The 24343-nt window shown below is 40.2% G+C and overlaps 1 protein-coding gene across 1 annotated transcript in view; it reads right to left on the bottom strand.

Moving 5' to 3' along the window:
- Nucleotides 1-24343, bottom strand: part of DPP6 (dipeptidyl peptidase like 6) — a 418950-nt gene that overhangs the window by 99591 nt on the left and 295016 nt on the right. The window contains exon 7 of the mRNA XM_075045285.1: nt 8247-8328. Coding sequence (XP_074901386.1) covers nt 8247-8328 — 82 coding nt within the window. The remainder of the gene's footprint in view (nt 1-8246; nt 8329-24343) is intronic.

Raw genomic sequence — 24343 nt, 5'->3', positions numbered from 1 at the left:
GTGGTTTTTTAATGTCTTTAGAGACAAGCCAAAATTCACAAAACCGATACTTGAGATAAAGTCCCATATAATGGACTGTAAGAGTAATGACTCAATTCTATAATCTCGAGACACATTCCCAGACTTTTCCATTTAAATTGGGCAGAAGAGATTTTTTTGTCCTCCTTCTCCCAGCTTAAGGACTTAAGTGCATTAATATTCTTCTCAGGTTTCTACAAGCTTCTCTACATTTTTGACATTGCATCATCACAAACACTGTGCATTTCCATTTGTATTCTGTGAGCAGGCTACTCCACAACATGTATGGATTCTGATCACACCCAGAATCTGCCAGTCCAGCCAAATAAGCAATTATCATGATTCTAGAGATTTAAAAGTGTATGTTTCAAGAAAAATATGCTGTCCTATTTTCTGTTCTTCAGGGAAGAAAAGAGAGTTTATTTCACCTCAACAAAGAGAACCATGTCTACTTGGATTTCCTTGCCCTGGATTCAAAGGGGGTTATTTTAATTTAGGACTGCCTTGTTATGTTAAAGAACGTATCAGTAAATGTACCATTTAGTATGGAACTCTGATTCTGCTTTTAAGTTCTGCTTGATGGATTATCTTGTATTCTGTAACCTAATATCACTGATGGTTATGTAGGGCATCGCTATAAATTAGATTTTTTAATGTAAGATGATACAGCGTTTCATTTAAAATATATTATTGTGTTATAGAATGAATATCTGGCTAAGAAGAGCACAGAGATTACTTTTCAGTATAAAGAAACTGGCAGCTGGGATTCAGGGTTCCTCCACATACACATCTGACCTTGGACAGTGAGCTAGTCAGTGTAATATTCCTCTTTAATACAATGTTTAGTAATAGAAACTATCAACATCTATTCTAGCAGCTGAAGAGCAGAGCTAACAGAATTGTTCCTGAAGTTTTCTCATGGCTCTGATGAATGGCAGTTTCTGGGGAAGGAAAGACCACCACCATAAATGAAGACGAAATACTTCACAGTCTCTTAGATTGCACTGCTCAGTCCTGCTTGTGGCATCCTAACATCTGTCACTTAATCATACTCTCACCAATGGCTGTTGCTATCTAAAGTAAAAAGTAACTATTTTCATGGCACGAAATAGCAGCTTTCCAAGAACAACACTTTTCATAAGCACTTACTTCAATGGACATCATCTACCAACCACGGTTTTGTAAGATGCCAGAAACACTTACACGCAGACCTAAAGTAGATACTTATAGCTGTTAGAGCTCTGAAATGAAAAATGCCCTTGAGAAAAGGTGTGTGTCCAATACCCATAAAGCTCAATTGAAATGAAAGCAATATCAACATTTTAGATATCTGTAATAGGAGGGAATTATTTTCAGTGGAACTGACCCTATGCTAGAGTGTTGCACTGTTAGGAATTTTGCCCTTTATGCAACTGCAGTAGCATATAACAAAATGTGGTAACATACAAAGGAAGAGAATTCAGTACTTGCCCTATAGTGCAACAAGACATTGAATGGCTCTAAGCTAGCAAGTCCATCAATACCTGCATTTCTTGCAGGTACATACTTAGTTTCCTTAATGCAGAGTGTGAATTTCCGCAACATTTACTATATTAATTCTCTAAGTCCACTGTAAGGTAGGAATATATTGCCATCTTCATGCTGTAATTTAACCAGAAAACAAAGTGACATATATGAAGTCACAGAGGAAGCCTATGGCAGCGTCTCACCTCCAGGGGCGATGCCCTAAACACTACATCATCCTATGTCTCATATTTGGATGCAAGAGCAGTAACTTTTTTTCTGATTTATTGGTAACACTTCTATGGCAAATAATCAATTTCATTTTTTCCTCTGAAATCATTCACACCCACAAAAAGGGCAACATCTTATTTACAATAAAATCACCTCTATCTTCTTTCAGTAGCCCTTATTGTAGCATTATCTTAAATATCTTGCTCTTCTGCCAGTGATGAAAATGCAGTACCAAGAAGGGTAAGATGGGAAGGGACACAACCGTTCTCAGCAGAGCTCGTAACACTGACTGTGCCAATGCTTCCCTTTGGTGAACAAGGACTGAACACACCAAGCCCACTGATGCCAAACAAAATGACAAGGATGTGCAAAAGTAAAAATAGGACACTATTGCCACTGTAACCGAAGAGCAGAGCATCAAAGGAAAAAAAACCAAACACAACGCTTTTCCAGTTGAATTCTCTGAATAAAATGGGGGGAGAGGGGAAGGGGAATCCCCAGCCAGAGTAACCCATCCAGGTATTCAGTGTACATGTAATATATCTTACTGGGTTTCCCTAAAAAAAAATATATTCTGACACTAGAAAAGGGGATGAGGGCGAGACAGCACATCATTATTCTGAAACTCTGGTTTTCCCAGAATGCAGGGACCATGTAAAAAGCTGTCTGAATATCCCTCACCATGCTTAAACAGGGCTTATATAGACATTGGGGGGTGGAGGGGGAGGAGGCAGGGCTTTTCTTGCTTGCAGCTAGCAAGATAACCAAGCCAGAATAACTACATACAGCAGACCACAGCTAAATATTGATTCAGATGTCATTGCAAAAAATGAAAAGGTGAGAGAACAGCAGCTTGAAGATAATGATGTAAAAATCTATGAAATAATGGTGGAGACAAATAGACCTACAGCAATTATACACAGAGCAGTTCAAAAGTCCTGCTGGATTAGGAACAACAGCAGATGATTCAGTACCTCCTGTGAAAATGGTCCTCCTCACCTGATATCTGTGCAGCCTTTCTGCCTGGAACTAAGCTGGCATAACAGGCACAAATTCAGTCAAGGAAAAACCTGCTAATTAGAGGAGTCACTCCAGTTTAGTTCCAGGTGTCAACACTTAAGCAGCTTTTTTGCATCTAGATATCCTAGTTGGTAAGACATTGTGCTACGGTGTTAAAAAAATTTATAACAATAAACGAGATGGATAGGTTTGGGCCCTGTGCAGCAGGATCTATCATTCAAATATTTTATATATGAAGCAAATCCAATATTCCTTTTAATTGTATTGCACTTTTTAAGCAGTAATATGTATGACAATAAGCTGTTTACCAGCATTAGCATTCCCTGTTTGAGGGCACCTGCAAACCCCTAACATGGTAGGGGTTGAAAGACTCGCTCTTCCTTTTTTTTGCTGGCATTTGCATTTCACTGAAATAGAGACTTCTTAATGCAACTTCTGCACCTGCTGTGGAATGTAACTTCTGTTACTTTAGAACCAATTACATACTTGATTGCTGCATAATCCGCAAGAATAGAAGTTAGTTTCTGCTTCAAAAGAGTTGACACTGGAAAAGGTTTATTGACTATGAATGCAGGAGAAACCCATTTTGACCATTCTGTGGGGTTGCAGTAAGTGCAAGGGCATACAAAACTTCCAGCAACTGTAATCCTCTTCCTGTATGTTTTTGGTACTTTAAAGAAACAGTGGAAACAGTAAAAGACTGGCCAGGAGAACCTAAAAAAAAAAAATGTTTCTCTTTGCTGTAGAATAAATACTATGATCTATGAGAGAGATTTTTTTGAATTATAACTGCTGCCTCTAAAGTTGTGCAGAATTGCTTCCCCCAGCATCTGATGTGTCACCGTTATCATTAGTATCTGTCAGGGCTGTTACAGATTCTGATTAAAAAAAAAGGAAAATAGCAGCACTGCTATTTGTTCTTCTGCTTTTGAAATTGGAGTTTAACAACCCCTGTGCACTGTACTTCAGTGCTGTCAATGCAGGCAAATACTCACTGCTCTTTCCTTTTGACAATAGGGCCCATGTATATACCTAGCTTGTCCTTAAATCGAGTATTTTGAACCTGGATGTGCTTATTTGGGGATAACTTAGATAAAAGCCTCCTGAAAACTTCAGGTTTTTTGGATTCCTTGAGCACTTCAGCTACAGATACATACTACTCAGTCTCTTGCTCCTGAAGCACTCCCTGACTTCAGCAATGCTGCCAAGCAAACCAGCAAAGGAAACCTCTTCACACTGTCCTCAGTTTTCATAAAACTTGTGTGGCTGACAAGCTTGGACCTCTCTATTTATCTAAAAAACCGAGTTCAGGGTCATAGTAACTATTAACCTTTGCAAATGCATCATGGAAACCTCACATGAGCTCTCTGCACGTGGGCAGAACCTCGCTCTAAAAGATGTAACGTGATGAAACTGGTAAAATATTCCCTTAAGATCAATTAAGAGAAGCTTTTTTGTGGCATAATTGAAACTCCAAAAGTAGGTAGCTGTTGAGTCATAAATGGCAAGATCTGAAAAAGAGAGGAAATCTAAGGAGCAAAGATTTTTACGAAGATAAGCATAGACAGAAGAGGGCAAAGGTACAGCCTAACACCGTTTTGCAGTCCTATCATGCCACCAACATCCTCATATTGCTAGAAAGTATCACACAAACTGTTTGAGGACAATACAGAACTACTCACTGGAAACCACCAAGCACCATGCTGAAGGCCAGTGGGCTGATGCCATCAAATACTAAGAGGGACTTTGGGCTGCCAGGTGCACCATGAAAAGGGTAGATTTTTTTCACAGACATTTTGCACAGTCATTTACACCCACAAAAAGTGACTATATCACACTGCTATTCCAATTTAATAGTGTTTTGCACCCATTCTACAAAAGCATAAATGATGGCCCATGTTGTAGGACAAATGAGAGGAATAAGCCCTTTAATAACAGCCACATTTAGGAAATATGTTCCCTCTTGGACCAAAGTTAGTGGTTCTCTTTCTATTGACTCAGGAGCTCACACTGGTAAGGGCCCAATTCTTCCAACAGCTTTGGAAGACTTAATTTGTTAAGACTTTGGCTGAGATCTGTGAAAGGCTGAAGCATTTTTCTGAGGTGCCAGAAGCGAGGGCTTTTTTGCATTCTGATCTTCTGACACAGATTTTCTCAGATCCAATATCTGCCATTATTTATACAGCTCTGTTGGCATGTGTGGCATTCTGCAGGCTAGTAAGAAGTCAAGAACCATGCTCTGAGGAGTTCATCATCTAAGAATTGGCACATAATTTAATGAGTAAGGACAAAAGAAAACAAGATAAATAGAAAATTGCTCCTGGGAAAGTTCCACTGTTTATTTTTAAACGCAAAGAATGCAGATCATTCAGGCTGCTTCTGCTTCAGATATATTTCTTTTTTGAATGATTAGACATGCAACAGAGAAAGAGGTCAGGCACAGTGACCAACAGTTCCCCTAGGAAGTATGAAACAAAAGCTACAAAGGGAATAAAAAAATTTCGGAACCAAACCCTCTTACTCTCCTGCCCTGCCTCTCCTTTGTGTTGCCAAAGAACGAACCAGGCGATATCAAGGGGAAAGCTTTTTATTTCCTGAAAATTGCGGTGTATCTTCACGGTGATGCCAAACCCACCCGAATTTTGCTCCCACCTTTCCTGGGCGGTGCAGCATGAAGTCGGGTTGCAGACTGCGCGCGGAGGGAGCCGGCGCAGGCTGGGGTACATCAGCGCAGTTGAAGGACCACCCTCAAATACCGAAACGTGTCTTTGGCCCTGTAACCCCCTAGAACCAGGGGAGCTGACAGGGAATTCCCAGCATGTTGCTGCTTTCCAGCCCACTTGCCCTTTTTTCCTCTCCTTCTCCTGCAACACGACCCAGCCTACATGAAGCAAACGCATTCACACTATCAAGTTTAAACAGACTTCAATTTTTCCCTGCCTTTGCAGTCGATGTTGTCCCCACAGTAGGAGACAGGAATTTCACTGGCAATTATATTCTGAGGAACTCAATTAGTCCTGAAATACAGAACAGTGAGCATTGTATATTTGCTCTGTCTCATTTATAATGCCTGTAGATTTTTTTTTAAAAAACTTCTTTTTTTCTCTGGCAATTCTCTGTTGATCATTAGCTATAAATAGATTATATTGATGCATGTAAAAGCCTGCTTATTTTATAAACTACAGCGATAATTTTATTTTAAGTCAAATGACTGGCAAGGAAAAGAGCAAAAAGGCACATACGTTAGAGTTATGCAAGATAATGTTTAAACTACCAGGGAGGTTCTCCTCACCTACCCTGATTCCAAACGCAAGAACAAGGAATACAGCTGAATTACAGGCCAGCAGATTTACATATTTGGAAGCCAAAAAAAAAAAAAGAAAAAAAAAGAAAAAAAAAGAAACACAGAACAATTCCGCTGTTGCAAGATTTTTCCAACATTCATTTGGAATTCAGTAGTAACAGGAATATTTGAAGTGACTTAAAAAAAATAAATCTGTCATGTGTCCCACTGCAGGGACATGTACTAAACTTGATGTCTTAGGGAATTCTTAGGGAATTAAGTTTTCACTGTATATTTCTTAATAAAAATTGGTGGAAAGTGGTATCAATTATTTCAGCATTAAAGGATCAAGTTGGGACTAAAGAAGACTTTTTTTCTCCTGGACTATACTGTCCTGTTGTACATATAATTTGTCCATTTTGATATGAATATTTTTCCTTTCTGTATAGTTATGTTACTTTGGTAGAGAAGGCAATGGAGGAATTAAATTGGTCATTTTGACTGTGGTATGTGTGACAAAAGTTAAATCTTCTTTCCAAGGTAGAAGTTAAGTACATCCGTTCAGCTTGGTAAAACTAACACGAATGTGAATCAATAACATGCTGTGACTCAAGGTGCTGAGGGCACGCAAGTTCACAGCAAAACTATATTAAAGAAAGGAAGATTCACCTGTGAAATGGAGAAAATCACTAGTGCAACTCAATATTAGCTTTCAATTAGCAGATGTAGCTTTCGCTATACATTGTGAAGCTCAGTTTGTTAGACTTGAAACAGAAAGAGCTAGTGAACAGTGAATAAAAACCCACTGGTTTGTTTTTGCTTTCTTTGCCGTGTTCTAAAGCTAGTCTCTAGTTTTGAACGTAATGTGTTATCAGCTGATTGTACATTATCATCAGTTGGCCAGAAGCTCGATAACGAGATCACAGTGGTCTTCACCGATGAATATAAAAGAAAAGGTTTGGTCATGATCAGACCCCAGTCTCTGTGGATCAGTACAAACTGCTCAGCAGTGATCTGTTGGGAAGCAGGCTGAGGAATTTGAAATGGCACATGTGAGGGGATGAAAGCGGGGCATGTACATGTGTGCAGTGATAAAAACGAGCTCCTCAGAAGTCATTTTGCATAGAGGTGAAGGCTGCTGCATCTCCACTCATATCGGATTTGAGGTTGATGACTCTCTCAAACCTGATTTTCCCGATGGAGCAGAGGAGAGACTTTCCTGTTCCTGTATCTGTTGTGTTTCCTCCAACCTGATTTGCAGACTGGCAATTATAATGTCTCCTATTGCTGTTTTTTAAATCACAAATTTTGAAATCAATCTAGTTAAGGACACAGACAAAAAATCCCCAAGAGAGGACTGGGGACAGGAGATATATACCAGAATTTCTCAGATAATGAGCTTTTAAAGCTCATTTCTTGGTATAAAAATTCCATATTAAAAAAAAAAAAAAAGAAGTTTCCACTTTTTCTTTTCTTATTACGGTAGAAAGAGAGTGATTGGAACATGCAAAGCCTTAATATTGGATTTGCACCAGGAAACAAAGCCAGGGGATCTGGCCAGGAAATACATGCTCTAAAAATGGGCAAATCCAACATGGCAGTGGCTGAGGGACAAAACACTGGAGATTTCAGGATTGCTGCAACATGAAAGGCTCCATGAAACACAATGAATCCCTGACAAGTGGGGTTTTTTTAAAGCCAGCTCTGAAAACTTGTCAGAATACACTTCTACTTTTGTCTATTTTGCAAACAACTATAGGGCAAATTCAGGGCAACTCTGTTCTAGAGAGATGCATTCTCCGAACAGGGCTGCTAATATTAAAATATCCATAGTGCCAAGTTTGCAAGTCTGAAGATGCCCTTGTGAAGCAATGGTACACTAACTAAATCATACTGTCTATTATGTCTATAATCTGTCCTGTGTCCAACATTGGGAGAAGCAGGTGCATCCTCTCAAAGAGCTTCCATAAATTGTTCCTTCTCTGCAGTTTTAGACACAATTACTTTGAAGTAAATGTATATATTTGGGAATTTTATAAATAAATTACATGATAAAACAATCCCCATAAAGATGCTAGAAGCTGCCACACAGGTTTCAAGAAACTAGTCAATAAAGAATTATTCTTTCTTTACTTCCAAACAATAGCAGCATGGTCTGTAAATTCATTTGTACACTTGTTCTTTCTCTTACCAGCTGTTGCCCTTTTGGACCCCAACCAGCATACTGAAGTTTTGCATTGCTGACCTCAGGGGGATACAAATTCTGGGGATCCCTGCAAAAAGAGAAAAATAAGATTTCAGCTTCAGAAATGTCCTTATTTAAGCTGGTGCACACCTGCTTTGGAAATCCACCATGACCTTGTAAGGTGTCTTTCAGCTGGAATCATCTAATATTTAGTGCCAGATTTCAGTAGATTTTTTTTACAGTAAGGTTAGCACTATACCACTAGCAAGCATTGGTAAGATCAAGTATTTAACTGACAATTTCTGTTTCTTCTTAATATGAAGTTAAACACATTAGTTCCACTGCTGACTTGCCTAAGCCTTAAGAATTAGTCAAGGGATGGCAAACAAAGTAATTGTATTTATCAACACTGATGTTGTCCACAAAGGATAAACAATAATTATATTTTTGAATCGTACTGCCACAAGAAAAATAAACTTCATCTTTTTCACCACATGGCTTTTCTGCCTAATAATTTTCCTTTGAACATGATGGCAGAAAAGTTTAGCAACTGTATAAAAACTGATAGGCAGCTTGGCTTCAAAGGGAAAAGCTCTTATTAATACCAACTATCTTATTTTTTTTAGAAAATAAAATCAAAATGCTTTTCTTGCTCTTTCATCCATTACCTTCATTTTGTAGCAGAACATCAGTGAGACATAGCAAATGCAATATAGAAAAAGGAGGGGTTTTTGGTAAATGTCAGAGCAGCATAATGTCATTTTATCACAGCGCAGACAACATTGCCTTGACTGTATTTATACTCAGCACAAATAATTACATTACATATTCTGAAGTCACATTGCTACATCTCTGTGTAAAGTAATATTCTACAAACAAGAGCACGAATAAAGCCTGTATACAGTATGCCTCTTTAGCAGATCTTAAACTGCCTTAAAAAGTAAGGATATTATCATCACTGGTCTACAGACAGGAATAACAAGGCAATTTGAGGCCAACATCACCCAAAACTAGAGAAAAAAGCCAAAGCCTGCCTAGCCTTTAAGCAAAAGGCCTTCTTTTCATGTACAGCGTTTATTTCTATAGTAAAGACAATGTTTTCCAGACTATATTTTCAAAACAGAGCAAAACTGAATGCAATAATTAGACCCTAACTGAATTCTCTTTATTGCCTGTTTTGTGACCTGGTGCTGTACCACAGTTACACTCCGGCTCTGCCCTTTCAGGCAAGAACTCCCTTGGCTGCACCTTCCCTCTGCACCAGGGCTGTTGTAGCAAGTCCAAAGACAGCAGCAAGAGGAATGTTTAGAAAATGATTCTGTGCAGTCTTTCCAATGTGAAAAAAATAGCTTTTCTTGTGAACTCCTGTTGAAAGACGAGGCAGAACGAGGGCGGACCCTAGGTGAGGACTCCTGCAGTTAGACCCGCAACTTCTGCTCTCCTGCTAGAAGGTGTGTATCAGTGGTTATAAACTATGAGCCATAATGTCTGCAAGGCCTCTGGGAAGAGGACTATGGAGCTGATTAAAATAAAAATTAAAAAAAAAAAAATCTAAGAAAAAGTGGTCAAGATGACAGGTTGGATGCAGACAGGATCTATTAGGAATGCGGAGGGGCAAGAGTGGTTTGGTGAGGCACTGACCCTTCAAGTCTGAGCACACTGCAGGGTGCCCAGATAGCTTTTGGCTCTATAGGTAAAGGGTCGTCCACAACTGCTGCCGGTGGAGTAAAATTATATCTTTTCTTCTCATGGTTTTTAGCCAGAAGGTGTCTTTGTGGGTAGCCTAAAGTCATTTTTGTAAGGTATGGATAAGAGAACACCTAACTACTAATAGCAGCCACAAAATTCTCATTTCGGTACGAAGAATAGCCATACAACTTCTTCTGGATCTTTTCAAGCTTGTATGCATTAGGTACTTAAGTTTCAAGTCAGCTATTCCTGTTAAGACTCAATCTCTTTGGTTAGGTATCTTGATTATCTTAACAGAGAGTAACCTCTGAGTGCAGGAGGAAGAGAGAAAAACAGCAAATCAAATCAAAACCTCTTATGGGAGAAAAAAAAAGTACTTCACTATTTGTCAAATGACCTATCTAGTTCTTGGGCTTTTTTACCCATGGTGAGAAGAGGAGCAAGATACTAAAAATGGTGGGGGAAATATCCTTAAATAAGCAGATTATATAAATTGTAAGAATTCAAACCTGTAATGCTTCAGATAGCACAGGTGGAGCTAAGGGACAGACATACCAATTACAGCCAATAACTCAGACCAAAGCCCAGACAAGTCCTGTCGGTTCTGCTCACTGCATCATCTTTTAGAAGAGGAAAACTCCTACACAATGAGAAATGCTGCATAAACCAGCTTTAGTAGCTGATAAGTCAGAAGGAAAAACACTCCATTCAACCTACCAGCAAAGAGCTCTGCTGCAGACAAAAAAGCAAAGTCATCTTCCCTTTCTCTGGTATGGCTGAGCTAAAATAGAATTGCATCTCCTGAGTTCCTTCTTAAGTTGTTCAGAATGGCTGGGAAAATCCTTTTGTAGCAAATCTTGTTCATTTGCCTTGAAACCTTTTGATAAATATGCAGGTAGAAAGACTGACTGATGGAACTGTGTATTGTCTGGAGATGCCTGATTTACAAACGTTGTTACCAAAAACTTCCTCTATATTCAGCATGTAACAGCATGCACGTCCAGGTTGTGATGTAGCCCACTGAAGGTAGGCGGTAGCCAGGCATCCATCCTCATGCTGTGGGTTATTCTTTTCTACCACAGGCTATGAAAGCAGTTTAAGAGCCTAGTTTCCCCCCACAAACACTTCTGAGAGATGGACATTTTCCTCTTGGTAGATTTTGGCTTGTTCCTCGTTTCTTCTGAAGAGAATCCTCTTCCCTAGAGTAGGAACATTCACTCCCTCACCTGCAGGAAACGTCAGCATCATGTGCAAGGGGATTGAGAAGACTTCCCTCTTTGCCAAGCCTGATCTAGCAGGCTTCAGAGAAACTGCAGGAATGGCCTGCAGATGGGCTGTATTAGCAGCGGCGAGGGGAGACTAAAGGTGGCATGAAAATGGAGTTCACCTTCTTGTGAACCCTACCATGAAAGATTCCCAGACGCTTACGTGGGCTACGTTGGGTGCATGGTCTGCGGTGGAATACATGTGGACTCCCTCCCTGGTAGCAGCAAGCAATACCTTTACAAACCCATTATATCACCTGTGGAAAGAGCAGGAGGAGTTGTCTACACAGCTGCTCCAGGTGGGATGGCCACAACCCTCTACCACTCTCCCCAGGAGCTCTTAGTAACCCTCAAACTGAAAAACCCGTTTGGAGAACAGCTGTCAAACACATTTCCCATTATCTCATATTATTCTGGACCTTTAGCTCTCCTTGGTAAAAACCCCTTAAGGGAGTCAGACCAAATGCACACCTACAACCCAGGAGCACTCATCCATTTTCCAAGTACTGCATAAATGGGACCTCATGCCGGTCAACTCCTTCTGGGAGGTATGTTATTGCTGATAAGCTATAGTCCTCCGTAGCTACTCCTCCAAAACAGCCTGCTTAAAATTCCTCTGTATTTTTTCTTGATTCACTCAATATTACGGGTCCTCTCAGCCTCTCCAAAGAGCCAGTGCTCCTCACAGACCCTCATAATTAGGGCTTGTTTGGATCTGAGCCTTCCCCTTGTGAGCTCATTTGTGCAGGATGCTGGCTTGGAAATGGGCTATTCTGAAGGCAGTCGGTATCTCTCCTGTCATGGGTTTGCATGAAGAACTAGGTTCACTGCATCTTCACATCATTTTCACCATTTCCTTATGGAAAAGAACCTTAATCCTCATTTCCAAAAAAAGAAATGGCAAGGCCTTATTGAAGGGTTGCCGTTATTTCTTTCGTCTCTTAAAATGATTGATTTTAAAGCCCAGGAAATAAGGGAATAATAATGTTGTTTTAGGCCAGACAGAAGATGGAGCAGGTGCTATATAAACTCTTCCACGTTAAGACGACATTGTCTGGACCAGAGGCTGCTAAATTGCTCCACACATGGGCATGATTTCAGCACAATGTTCAAAAAATATTACTGAAGTAGTAAATTGTGAAATCTGCTCATTTAGATGAAGATTTCTGCCAAAAAGTCTGCCCTCAAAATTTCTGAATAAGGAAAATTCCTGAGTGCAATTAGTGTGCTGTCTGTCAAATCATTTTTCCTTGTAATTTAGCTCAGAACTTATATGTAGAATAAAACAAACTAATCAATCATATCAGGTTGCCTGGTATTGACATTAAAAATACTGTGAATAATGAGGAACTAGTTTTAAAGAGGTTGTATTGTTTTTGCTGAAATTTTTATATCTTTGTGTTCCCTCTTCTGATACTTTCTCTTATTCTAAAGACGACCAGTTTCCCTCAGAGACTTCATAGCACTGAGTTTCCCCCTGAGCACAAACATGACAAACAGTTCTATATCAAGTTCTTCAAAGAAACTTAAAAAACAACAGAAATTTTCCACTGTAATTAAGGGAGAGGGTCCTTTTACTTTGAGAAGAATATTTTACAATGCTAGACTGAAAAAGTCTGGAACTGAAAAAATCAGCTGAAATCTGGGGTATGGTATAGGCTGTTTTTCTAGGGTCTGTAATAATAAATTTTAATTTAGATTTTAAATACAGAACAATAGGATTTGTATGGAAATTCTTTGCACATGCTGCTAATGTGAGAAAAAAAGCAACAATTTGCACCAAAGGCTGCTCTGACTTGTCCATCCTCTAAACAAATAACCGAAACTATGTATATGAGCTGGAGTGAGTTCTTAAGAAAAACTTTGAACCCTCTTGCTTGACTATGCTATAATTTTGGAAAATATAGAAAGTATATTAAGATTTCAGTAGTGTATGGAAAGAAGTTGAAGAAATAAAGATAGTTAAAAAAAAGTGTGGGGAAGGCAGAAACATCCCCTCTTGTTATTTGCATCAAGCCAGTACTGAATATTTTGAAAGACAACAGCACTAAGCACATGAGCTCGCAGTACTTTAAGCCTTTTTTGTGGTTGACTATAAAAACTATCTATCTATCTAAACTATCTGTCTCAGCACCAGAACTTGGTGTCTTCATGTCTACTTCTAATAGCATAAAATCAGACAGCAGCTTAGACAGATTTGTTCTTCCTTAGAAAAAAGGAAAGAAAAAAGAGATATAAACCACCATGTAAAGCAGCAGCCTGGAAGGGTTATGAAGAACTGGAACCTTCATAATATTTAAGAGGTTTTGATGCATGATGAGAAAGAAGTGCACTGGAGAAAATTTGCAAAAAGAAATAAAAGCATGTAAAACATATGTGTTCATAAATGTACAAAGAACCATAGATAAGGACTTGGAGAAAGAGGGAAAGATTTCCAAGAAGCAGGAATGCCATTTCTTGAGAAGCAAAAATGCATTCTTAAACAATTAAATGACTTGTTTACTTCAGTATTGACCAAGGGGAAGAGGAGACAGGTGCCATTAAGAAAATTGCTTCCCAGGAGATACAGAGCCCTGCAGAGACTCGCAGTGAGACAGAATAAAATATAATACAAATGGGAATCAAAGACTTGCCAGAACAGATAATCAAGAAATCAGACTGTCAGGAGATGCAACTAAAGGAATCCTCCTGGAATTCTAATAAAAGTGCTTAAATAGATGGGGAAGGCTCTTCCATTCATCTAGGCTCATCCGCTATTAAATATTTAATGCACATACGCACACATACACATATTTTCCTTACAGCACTTTTCAGTGAACAAAAGTAGAAGGAGGTAATGAAAGCAATTTGAACTTATTAATTTCAACTACAGATACACATCAGATCATTCAGCTGTTCTTAAAAACAACTTAGCTCACCAACCATTTTTTCCAAGATGAATGAATTCTATGGATTTAGAGCATAAAAGATAAAAAGCAAAGGAACCTGAAACATTTGTCCCTAATTTAGCAATCCAGTTAGATTCAAGCCAACAATATGAGCTCAGAGGTCTTTTTGATTATAGCCTGCCCTGTGTCTGTAGAGCATCCATCAATATAATATTTGCTATTGGGCCTGCAAACTCTTGCACAATACTAATACCACTTGAAAATCAATCACTTGTCAGAAAAGGAGCCACCAACTTCCACTGGGAATTATGTAAAATGATGGCACAGGCTTGCTTTTCTAGTGAAGGTCTACAAAAACTGATTTAAAAATGCATCAGAGACTGGTACATGGCTAGGAGTCACGGTAATGCAGGCTGGAGGACTGCAAGCCATTGATCAAAATCTCTAGGTTTTCCTGAGTAAGCAAATGGTGGAAATGACCCTTAGATACTGGTAGCATTACTTTTAAAATGATGACGTTATCATGTTTCTTATGTGACCCCTCTAAATCATAGATGACAGAGTGAATTTTTACTGCATTTTTTAAAAGAACTTTTGTTCCTGGAGTCATAGTTTGTCCCCTAAAGAGACAATGAGACGTGATAGCATTCAGGTGATAAACACAACCACCTAAAAGTAATTTTCTCTTACTCATGTAATTTTCTCTTACTTCATAGAGGTTTCTCAGCCAGCTCTGATCTCAGAGCTACTCAAGGCATGAGGTAAGGCACTGGATTTATCAGGGTTTCAAGTCTATTTATCTACAAGAGAGGCATGGAAAAACCAAAGATCTAAGTATCTGAATGCTATCAAGAAGGCTAGTCAGAATTACAGCTATCAAAAGATCAGTTATCCAAAATACGGGCAAAAAAATACAGGTTGAAGAGAAACAACCCAGTAAGCACTGAGTTGTTTAAGAATGAACTGGGAAGATCTCAACGATAATGAACCAGGAATGAATGTACATGGTTCTTCAGAGCGACTCTGCCAGTCTCCAGGAAAGGATGTTTGTGATGAAACCGTAACATTTTCCATCCAGCTGACCTTGTCTGACTTCCAAACCCTAATAAAAACACAGCACCATGATGTGATGCCTGCAGAGAGCAATATGGGATTATTAGTACATAAAATGAGATACAGCTCTGATCTACTACCACCAGAGCCAGCAGAAGTGCCTTGTTACAATACAAATTCACTGGATGCTAGGTCACACTTTTAATTGGGGCAGGAGATTGATTCTTTGGCTTGTGCTCTAAACTAATCTAACGGTTTGTGTTACTGGGTTTTAGACAAAACCAGAATGACTCAGTATTCTCTGAATCTTTTTGAAAACGAAGAGTCTCAGAGCAAATCTTATTTCTTCTCATGTCAACAGGATAAGGAGATCTTGGAGGTTTGTGCATAGGTTCTCAGGAATATTGAAACACAATACTCTTCTAAACAGCCTCTCCCCACACAGACCATGTCATCATGACATATGTGGCATATAATACATATATAAAATATGTATAAATAAACAAGGCATACACTTAGTAGAGCCATTATTTCCATTTCTTATCAACAGTGACATGATCGCTTTTAAGCAATACCACAATTAGCCTGATATCAGATACAGTTTAAAAGTGGATTGTAAAATACTCACCTTATTTAAATAAATGGAGGGTTAAGTGTGGGCTATCAGCCTGGGATTATATCACCTTTGCCATAAAGAGACTTTCTCAGTGGTTACTGTATCAAGGAAAGCCCTGGCTGTAGCATCCTTTCTCCACCCAAAGGTCCTTTCTTGCATTTCCTAAATTTCCCCATTCCCTTCTTCCCTGTATGTTCTGAGCTCCCCAAGGGGGCAGGATGCTTATTTCAGCATAATAAGAGATTTTCAGCCTATTAAATTTGGTTAGTGCTTATCTGTGAAGTGGCCACAGAACCAGGTAGCAAGGACAAAAGGGAGCCCCAGGACACTGCTGAGACACACAAGTGCTACGGCACAGACCACTATATGTTCCTTAGAGGTGGGGCACAAATCACACGTAGTCCTCAGTGACTGGGCACAGGTCCCTGTATAGCCCTCACTATATAACCTGAGCCCAGGCCCCAATAAACCCCATGACAGTGAGCAAATGCCCATAATGTTGCAGGTTTGGGTCCCCAAAACTGGCTTTTTTTCAGGTCCCCACAAAAAAAAAAAAAAAAAAAAAAGAGTCTCTGTTTTGTAACATGCAGTTCACATTCTTTGTGCTGTGTAATCAAACAACATCACACTGAGAGTCTAAGTAGGCTGAAAGAGTTTATCATCCAACCACAGCAACAAACAATCAGGGCCCAGGTTTCAGGGTGTCTCCACAGCCTGACAGCAGCGGAGCGAAAATGGCCCGCTGGGGAAAAGCATGTTTCTTGGTCCTATTTTAGTGGAAACCCCGCCCAGAACCTTGAACATCAGGACAAAAATACAAACAAAAAAAAATCCCAATCCCCACTATGAAAATCCACCTACAGAACAATTTTATTTCTGGGAAGGTGATGCACGGAAACAGCAATTGTACGGGCTGCGGTTAGTTGCTTATTTGGTGCTATGCCATCATTTTATACATTCTCTTTCATCCACCTTTATCTCCCTTTTCTGTCAAAACTCTATGTACTGACTCAACCTTGTTGAGTATGAACAAGGAGGAAAACCCACACTGATGTGCCAAGTTTTGGCGCTGGTCAGCACCGGGATGTGCGTGTACCCTGCGGCAGTGCCTATGGTTCGGAGGCTGACCACAGCCTGGGGACCAGAGAAGGTTCATTTGCACCGAGACGTGTGAATATTTCCAAATCCAGGTAAGTTTCTCACCAGCAAAGCACATTTTATTCAAGAATAGAATTTAATATGAGCCCTGCCTCCATTTCAGGGGATGCTGCCTCAGACAGACACTATGGGAGAATTTGCTTCAAACCTTTCTTCTTTCCTTGTTTTTTCCTGATGAGCCATAAGCTATTGACCTTTTCTGTAACATAAGGAGGTTGGTTGCTGGGCTTTTCTCTGCTAAACTGCTAACATCTAACTATTAATTACCCACGATCTTTTTTTTTTTTTAGTCTCAGCAGTCTTTACTCTCATTCTTAATATCAAATCCTCCCATCAGGGGACTATTCATTATTATTATTGCTATACATGGTTTCTAAGGTGTCCACCCACATCACAACTGACTCTGGAAGAGAGAAGCATGTGGTAAGAATTGCTTTGCCTACACAGAAAAGGAACATTTCACATAAAAACCGCTATGCAGTGACCAACATGGGCAAGCAAATGGCAAATCCCCTGGGGAAATGATATGGTGCTGAGCTGCTGAAGCAGATTTCCTCCCACCGGCACAGCCAAGAGTCCTGCCTGAACTGCTTTCTAAGGCTGAGCTGCTTTCAACCTGCCACTGCTTGGAAGTGAGTGATGCTCAGATAATGGCTTTGCTTAATAAAATGCTGGCTCTTTCCTTTTAAAGAGGTACAAAATGTATTCGCAAGCAATAAGCCGGTATGTGATTTAACCACTGTTCCAGTGATTTACAGAGTGTTTAATTCAGATGATTATAAAAAGCAAGAAGCCCAACAGCTCCATCAGGGCTTGAGCCAAATACCAGTAAACTCAACTGAAAGATTCCTATCCACTTCAGAGGATTTAATTACAGGCTCCCCAATCAAGCTATCAAGTACAACTATTCCAAGGGCCAGTCTTTTGTTGTCAAAATACAACTGAAAAAGCTTATCACATCATGAGGATGTTGTTATTTATAGTCTGGCATAAAAGCCACCACACTATGCAGCAGAGGGGTCAATTAACTAGAAAAACTATCTCAAAAAGATGTTAAAAACTATGGAATGACAACTGGAAAAGAGGGAGGAGAGAGACGAAGTAACAATGGCAGATTCTTCATGAACTACAGAATACATTTTTCTACTTATTTAACAAATTTTGCATATTTATTTGGTTTTACATATCTTTTTATAAGGGTTTATTTCAACCTCTATATATCATTGCTGGGGGAAAATATTCAGCTCCTCTAAGTAAAACGTAATTAGCTGAAAACAGACTCTATTAATTGCAGTACTTTTCCCTTTTAAAATAAAATGTGGGCTTTAGTACAAGTTCATAAATGTTAAAGAGTGAAATTGTGCAGCACTATCTACAGTAATCATCACATATCGCCTCTGTCAGGTAGGCAATATTTTTCTCCTTGCTTTGCAGATAGGGACACTGAGGCATGGAAAGTTTCTTTAATGCTACAGAGAAGGGGCATAACAGGCCAGAACAAAATAAAATAGAACAGTCTTGGTCAAATGGACAGATGTCTGCAAGCAGAGCCAGTTCCCTGAAGTTTTTTTTAACCATGATTTTAAATAATGAAACACATTTTCTTTTTACTGTGAACATGGAAATGGGAGCATGTGCAAGGAAAACCTTGTTGTTTTTCAAAATATTATACAATAGGGTATGTACAAATCTGATTAAGTTTTCCTTAATTAACTTTAACCTCTTTCCTGCCAGTAGCATTTATAAAAGAAGGAGACAGGAACATTAGTGAGAGCTCTGCAGAGAGATCTACAAACATCACTGAAAATTTACTCACAGTGAAGCACAGGCTCAGTTCCTCCTCCTCCTCTCACTTCTGTGGCTCTCCAGTGCATTTTTTTGCACTCACTCCACTCATGGGAGTTCTCCTGAAGTTACTGGGAGTTCAGTATGGGGGATGAATGCGGTATTTTACAGACCCTCGGCAGCGCAGGCAGGGAGAGCTGAACTCAGCTCCACACTTGCTCCTGTGATCTACTTACTGCGTTCCTCTGCCTACACCATCTAAACTTGGGAAGAAATATGCATTCTGCTTAGGAGTCACTGTGTACAATTCCCTCCTTCCCATACACAAAATCAATGAGGAATGGGAGTCACTGCTGATTTTCTCACTGATCCCTATAAGCGTATTTGGAAGCTCCCGTTGACATGACACCTGGGTGTGCGACCACCGTGCTGAGAGCTCGTACGAGGGGTCAGCGCTAATCCCTGCCCCTGAGCTGTGTGCGGAGCGAAATGGTTCACGCAGAACTGGATGAGCACTGGGAGGTCTGAGGACATGTATGGTTTAGGCTGGGCTTTGTTTTGGGGAATGCAAACACAACACAAAACTATAAAATAGTGTAACATTCCTGCTGGCCACAGCAAGAAGTTAAAGACAGAGGGACCCCCTTGGGTATCAATCCAAAATTAGCTCTTGCAGTGCCAGATCAAACCAGTGGTCCAGCAGCATGCACTGGTGTGAAATGACCTTAACACTGGTCAGGGAGATCCTGCAACAAGGTTAGGGGAACTCTGGTCAGTCATGGCCTGACCATGAAACCCCTGAACAAACTAAGTTTTTTTCCATTATTTCAGCGAAGGATGTGAATGACTAAGATCATCGATACTGCACTCAGTAGGAGCAACATTATTAAACCCACAAAAGAAGAAAACAATTTTCAGTGGCTGGATTTCATAAGTAGGTTGTTGCCTACATCGTATTGCTAATTTTTTATTTTCCAAAGTGAGGAAAAATAATATTAGGAAATAACTGTATGAGGTATTTGTGTTCCACTTTTTCCCAGCACCTTGCACGAGAACTCCCCGTTCCACATCCAGACCTGCAGACGCTATCGCAGTACCTATAAATTACAACCAGCTGGCAATTACAATGCGGCAAGGGCAACTGTGGGCTTATAAGAGGAGCTCTGCAAAAATATTTATAATGCAGACAGCGGTCAGCAGTTATCGGCAGAGATATCTGAAAAGCAGCAGCGTTCAGAAGAAAGCAGATGGGACAGTACGGAGATGTTCGTACCCGAGCCCATGGCCAGCAAGCGAGGAGGCTTGTTCCACTAGATGGCACCCGGCGCCAGCAGCTCGGTTTTGGGTGACCAGCAGGAGAAAAAATGGGTGACATGCAGGAAAGCTGAACTGAACATAACCTCCCTACACACCTCAACCCAGGAAAATTAGACCTGCGGATCTTAGCCGGCTCCCCCTGTGAAAACTGAAAATTATGGGCCATTGGAAACAGAAGGCAAATGTGGCAAAAATAATAGGGGTTTCTACCCCCGGTTTATTACCAAGGCTGTGAGAAGGCTGAAATAACAAAAAAAGGAGAAATTGAATCTGTGCAGTAGATATCCCTGAAGGGATATTTACTCTTTCTTCTACCTTGGGCTTATTTTAGTTTTTAAATAAGATCCTTTGTATCTACGCCATTGGCATATATTAGTTGTCCTATAGAGAGCCAAATTGAGCTGCTACTCCTTGTGTGGGGAGTTTACTTCCACAACAGCTCTCATGGAAAAAGATTGCAGTCCGGCAGCCTGTATAAAATACCATTTGTGAATGGATGTGCTAAGGACATGCCTGAATTGGCTCTTCAAACTTATGGAGAGCTCGGAATGAAATCTGGAAAACAGTGGTACGAGCCCCTTTTGACTTCAGACCCAGCTTGAATCTGGGCAGTCTGCAGAACACGGCAAAAATAATTGGAAATTTCCCTTTAAAAAGCAATTTATGCTGGCACATTAATGTCATGTTATTTAAAAAGTGATGCCACAGATTAGATTAATTGGCTTCCTTATTAGTTAGTCTCAGCAGGGGTGGAGCAAGGGCATGCATAGGTATGAAGCCTAAACTGTCTGGCCTTCCCGATGAGGTGGATCACAGCCGAGGATGAGGAACGGGGCAGAGAGAGCCCAGGGAAAGTCATACTGTTTCCAGGAATGAGTGTCTAATGAGCAGGAGGGATATCGTGGAGGGGAGTGAGTTTGCTCACCACCAGTCACTGCCTCGGCTGCTGATTTGGAGGTATGCCGAGGTGCCACTGGCACGCACCGGTGGGGTGTAAAGCTGGCGCCTACTTGCAGAAGAGGAATAATGCATGAAAATGGTTTGTAGAAATGGCAAAGGGGTTGTTGCTGAGTGCCAAAGTTTTTTGTCACTCATGTTATCGTCAGGTGGAGGGTAAGGATGCTGCCTGTGGGTTGCAAATTTTGTCATCACCCAAGGACTGAATATCAAACTGAACCAAACTTTGTGCTGTGTCAGTGTGCTTGGTCCTGCCCTCAACAATCGTCATCGACACACAACCATTAGAGCAATATTCCTGTGTTAAACATGCACTATGCGATGAAGAGATTTTTTAGCCCTTCATCCAACAGAGGCTCTCCTTTCAGGTGATGTTTGTCATTACCTGTTACATCATGTTGACCTGCTACACCTGTCTGTTCTCTTCATGCACCACCCTAAAATGTACACAGAACTCCAAAGGAACCATAAATGCCCATCTTCCAGGGAAATGGTGACGTGCCACCCTTTCCACCGCTCACGTGCACTATGATCACCTGAAAGATCAATGTGATTGTTACTGTACGATATGGTTTGCAACGCCTGTATACGTACCTACAGCCTAAACCACTTTGTAAACCATACCTGTACCAACATGAAATGCAGAAATCCTTCCAACCCTCCTGCCAGCGGTGGCCTGATCCATCACTATATCATGCTGGAGGGACACCAATGACTGACACATCTGCCTGCCTTGTTGCACCCTCTGACTTTGCAAATCTTCCCCTTATACTGGATACTTCTCCTCTGACATATCCAACCCTCCACCTGCCTGCACCGCAGCTTGACCAAACACAGAGAGCAAGGTGCAACACAGCTGGGTGTGCAATATAGTTGAAGCTTGGGGGAACAAGAAGATGGTTGTCAGGGATGAAGAACGATCATAGAGTAGTAGCAAACTGCCTGGACCACTGTACTGTTAATTTTTAGCATTTCTAATACATACTAAGCATGATACTTCTATTTTTTCCACCTTTGTTTTGTCTGGAATAGAACTGTGCTGTCAGTCAAATGCTTTTGCTCTTAGCGAGGGTTTACTGCAGATACAAAGCTTGTGTGTGTTCATCCTGTTGCTCAACGCTCTTTCAGCCCACAAGCTAATTTCAGATATATTGCCAGAAAGATGGAGTTTTCAAAAATTAAATAAATCCAGTAAGTTCCTGAAAAAGAAGAGAAGAGAAAAGAGAAGAAAAGAGAAGAAAAGAGAAGAAAAGAGAAGAAAAGAGAAGAAAAGAGAAGAAAAGAGAAGAAAAGAAAAGAAAAGAAAAGAAAAGAGAAAAGAAAAGAAAAGAAAAGAAAAGAAAAGAAAAGAAAAGAAAAGAAAAGAAAAGAAAAGAAAAGAAAAGAAAAGAAAAGAAAAGAAAAGAAAGAAAGGAAAAGAAAGGAAAAGAAAGGAAAAGAAAGGAAAAGAAAGGAAAAGAAAGGAAAAGAAAAGAAAAGAAAAGAAAAGAAAAGAAAAGAAAAGAAAAGAAAAGAAAAGAAAAGAAAAGAAAAGAAAAGAAAAGAAAAGAGGAGAAAAAACAAAGACCAGATTGAGGCAGGGAAGGAAAGAGACTGAAGAAGTCTAGAGTGTGTCACATTGGGACACAAGAGCTTTTACATGGATGATGGTGAGAAATTTCCTGATTCCCATGTTCCAACTGTACATGGAAACAACTTTTCACCTCGAGCTCATAATTTTTTGTGGAGAGTCAATGACAAGACACAAGCTGTAGGGAAGCAGGCTTCACAAGCTCCAGGGCTCACCGATTTTAAAACATATATATCTCTAGTACAGATTTTTTTTGTACAAAGTACTGTTTCTCTGATGCTAGGTAGAAGCCAAAGAAAGTTATTTCAGCTTTTTTTGTTGTTGTTTGGGGATTTTTTTAGTTGTTGCTGTTTTGGTTTTTTTTCTGGATTTTGTTTATTTAGTTGGTGGGGTTTTTTGGTTTTTGTTTTTTGTTTGTTTTTTTTTAATGAACAAGTGTGCTGTTCCTTGAGGAATACCTGAATGTAACTACTATTTTTATAGGGAAAAAATGCTGAGAGGTGTGTTTATATCTTGCCATTGAATCTGTACTTCCCTATTGTTAAACCCACTGGTTACTGTACCAAAGAAAAGAGAAGGCAAGGGCCTCGAAAATGCAGGTGGTGTAACGTCTGACCTCTAGGACTTTTGCCCTTTAAACATCATTCCTGTGTTAAACAGTGAGATCCCCTGAGGACTGCCCAGTGGGAAGGCTGCTGATCCACTGTACACAGGCATAGTGGGAGCTGCCTACAAAAAGCAGTAGGAAACACAGCACACAGCCATGGCCAGGATCCTGCCTTCTCTCAGGGGCAGGCACTTGGCCCATGGATGCAGAAATCAACAGGACTTTAGGACCCGCCCCGGTGTTTTCCAAAATCAGAGATGCAGTAATCCATTTAATATGGTGGTATGGGTGAGAGAGAGTGGATAAAAACTGAAAGGGGAGGTTCACACTGGATATAAGGAGAAGCTTTCTCCCTGTGAGGACAGCCAGGCAGTGGGACAGGTTGCCCAGCAGGTTTTCAAAACCCAGCTGGATAAGGCTCTGAGTAACCTGCTTTGAGCAGGAGGTTGGACCTTGGAAGAGCCTTTCCAGCCTGAGTTACCTGGTGATCCTATGATCACCCTGTGTATAAAACAGGCAGATTTTTTTTACATTTTGCAGGTTTTGCCAGCTATTGCAAGGATCCAAAACATCTACCACCTGTTTAGCCATAATGTATAGAAATGACAACTTAGTGGAGAAGCATAACAAACACTGAAATTATATGTTTTATAACCAGAGTCATGTGCAATGTCCTACAGAAATGGCAGAGCACAACTGTATTGTCCCTTTTTACCATTCCTGCACAGTTACCACCAATATGATACTTAAAACAGAACCTGGCATAAGCTTCCTGGATTTTAACTTTGTATTTACTGACAATGATTTGAGGAATTTTGCTGTGCAACTTATGTATTTCCCTTGGTGCAATGGAAATGTCACTCTGAAACACCATGTATCGTCACATGCTTACATGGTTTTATTGGTATGGTGGCATCCCATTCCTGACCAGTTGAGCCAGTCCTTAAAGAATATTAAAAAAAAATACCTTTTAAGGGAAAAGCAGGTAGAAACTATGGGCTAAACTCTAGAGGAACAAGACAGGCGAGCTGAGCTGCAGGGTGATGGAGTTGGAGCTGCAGGCAACTTGCAGCGCCCCAAAGACAAAGCTGAGAAAGGGGGATTTAAAAAACTGCAACTAATCAAAGCTAAAGAAGCATCTCCTCAAGCTAATTGATGTCTGTGTTAAACACTGAGCCTACCTCAAGACCTCCAGTGG

This window comes from Buteo buteo, chromosome 2, assembly GCF_964188355.1.
Source record: "Buteo buteo chromosome 2, bButBut1.hap1.1, whole genome shotgun sequence".
In the NCBI taxonomy this organism is placed as follows: Eukaryota; Metazoa; Chordata; class Aves; order Accipitriformes; family Accipitridae; genus Buteo; species Buteo buteo.
The sequence above is the reverse complement of the archived record's forward strand: the minus strand, read 5'-3'. Positions and strand labels throughout refer to the sequence as shown.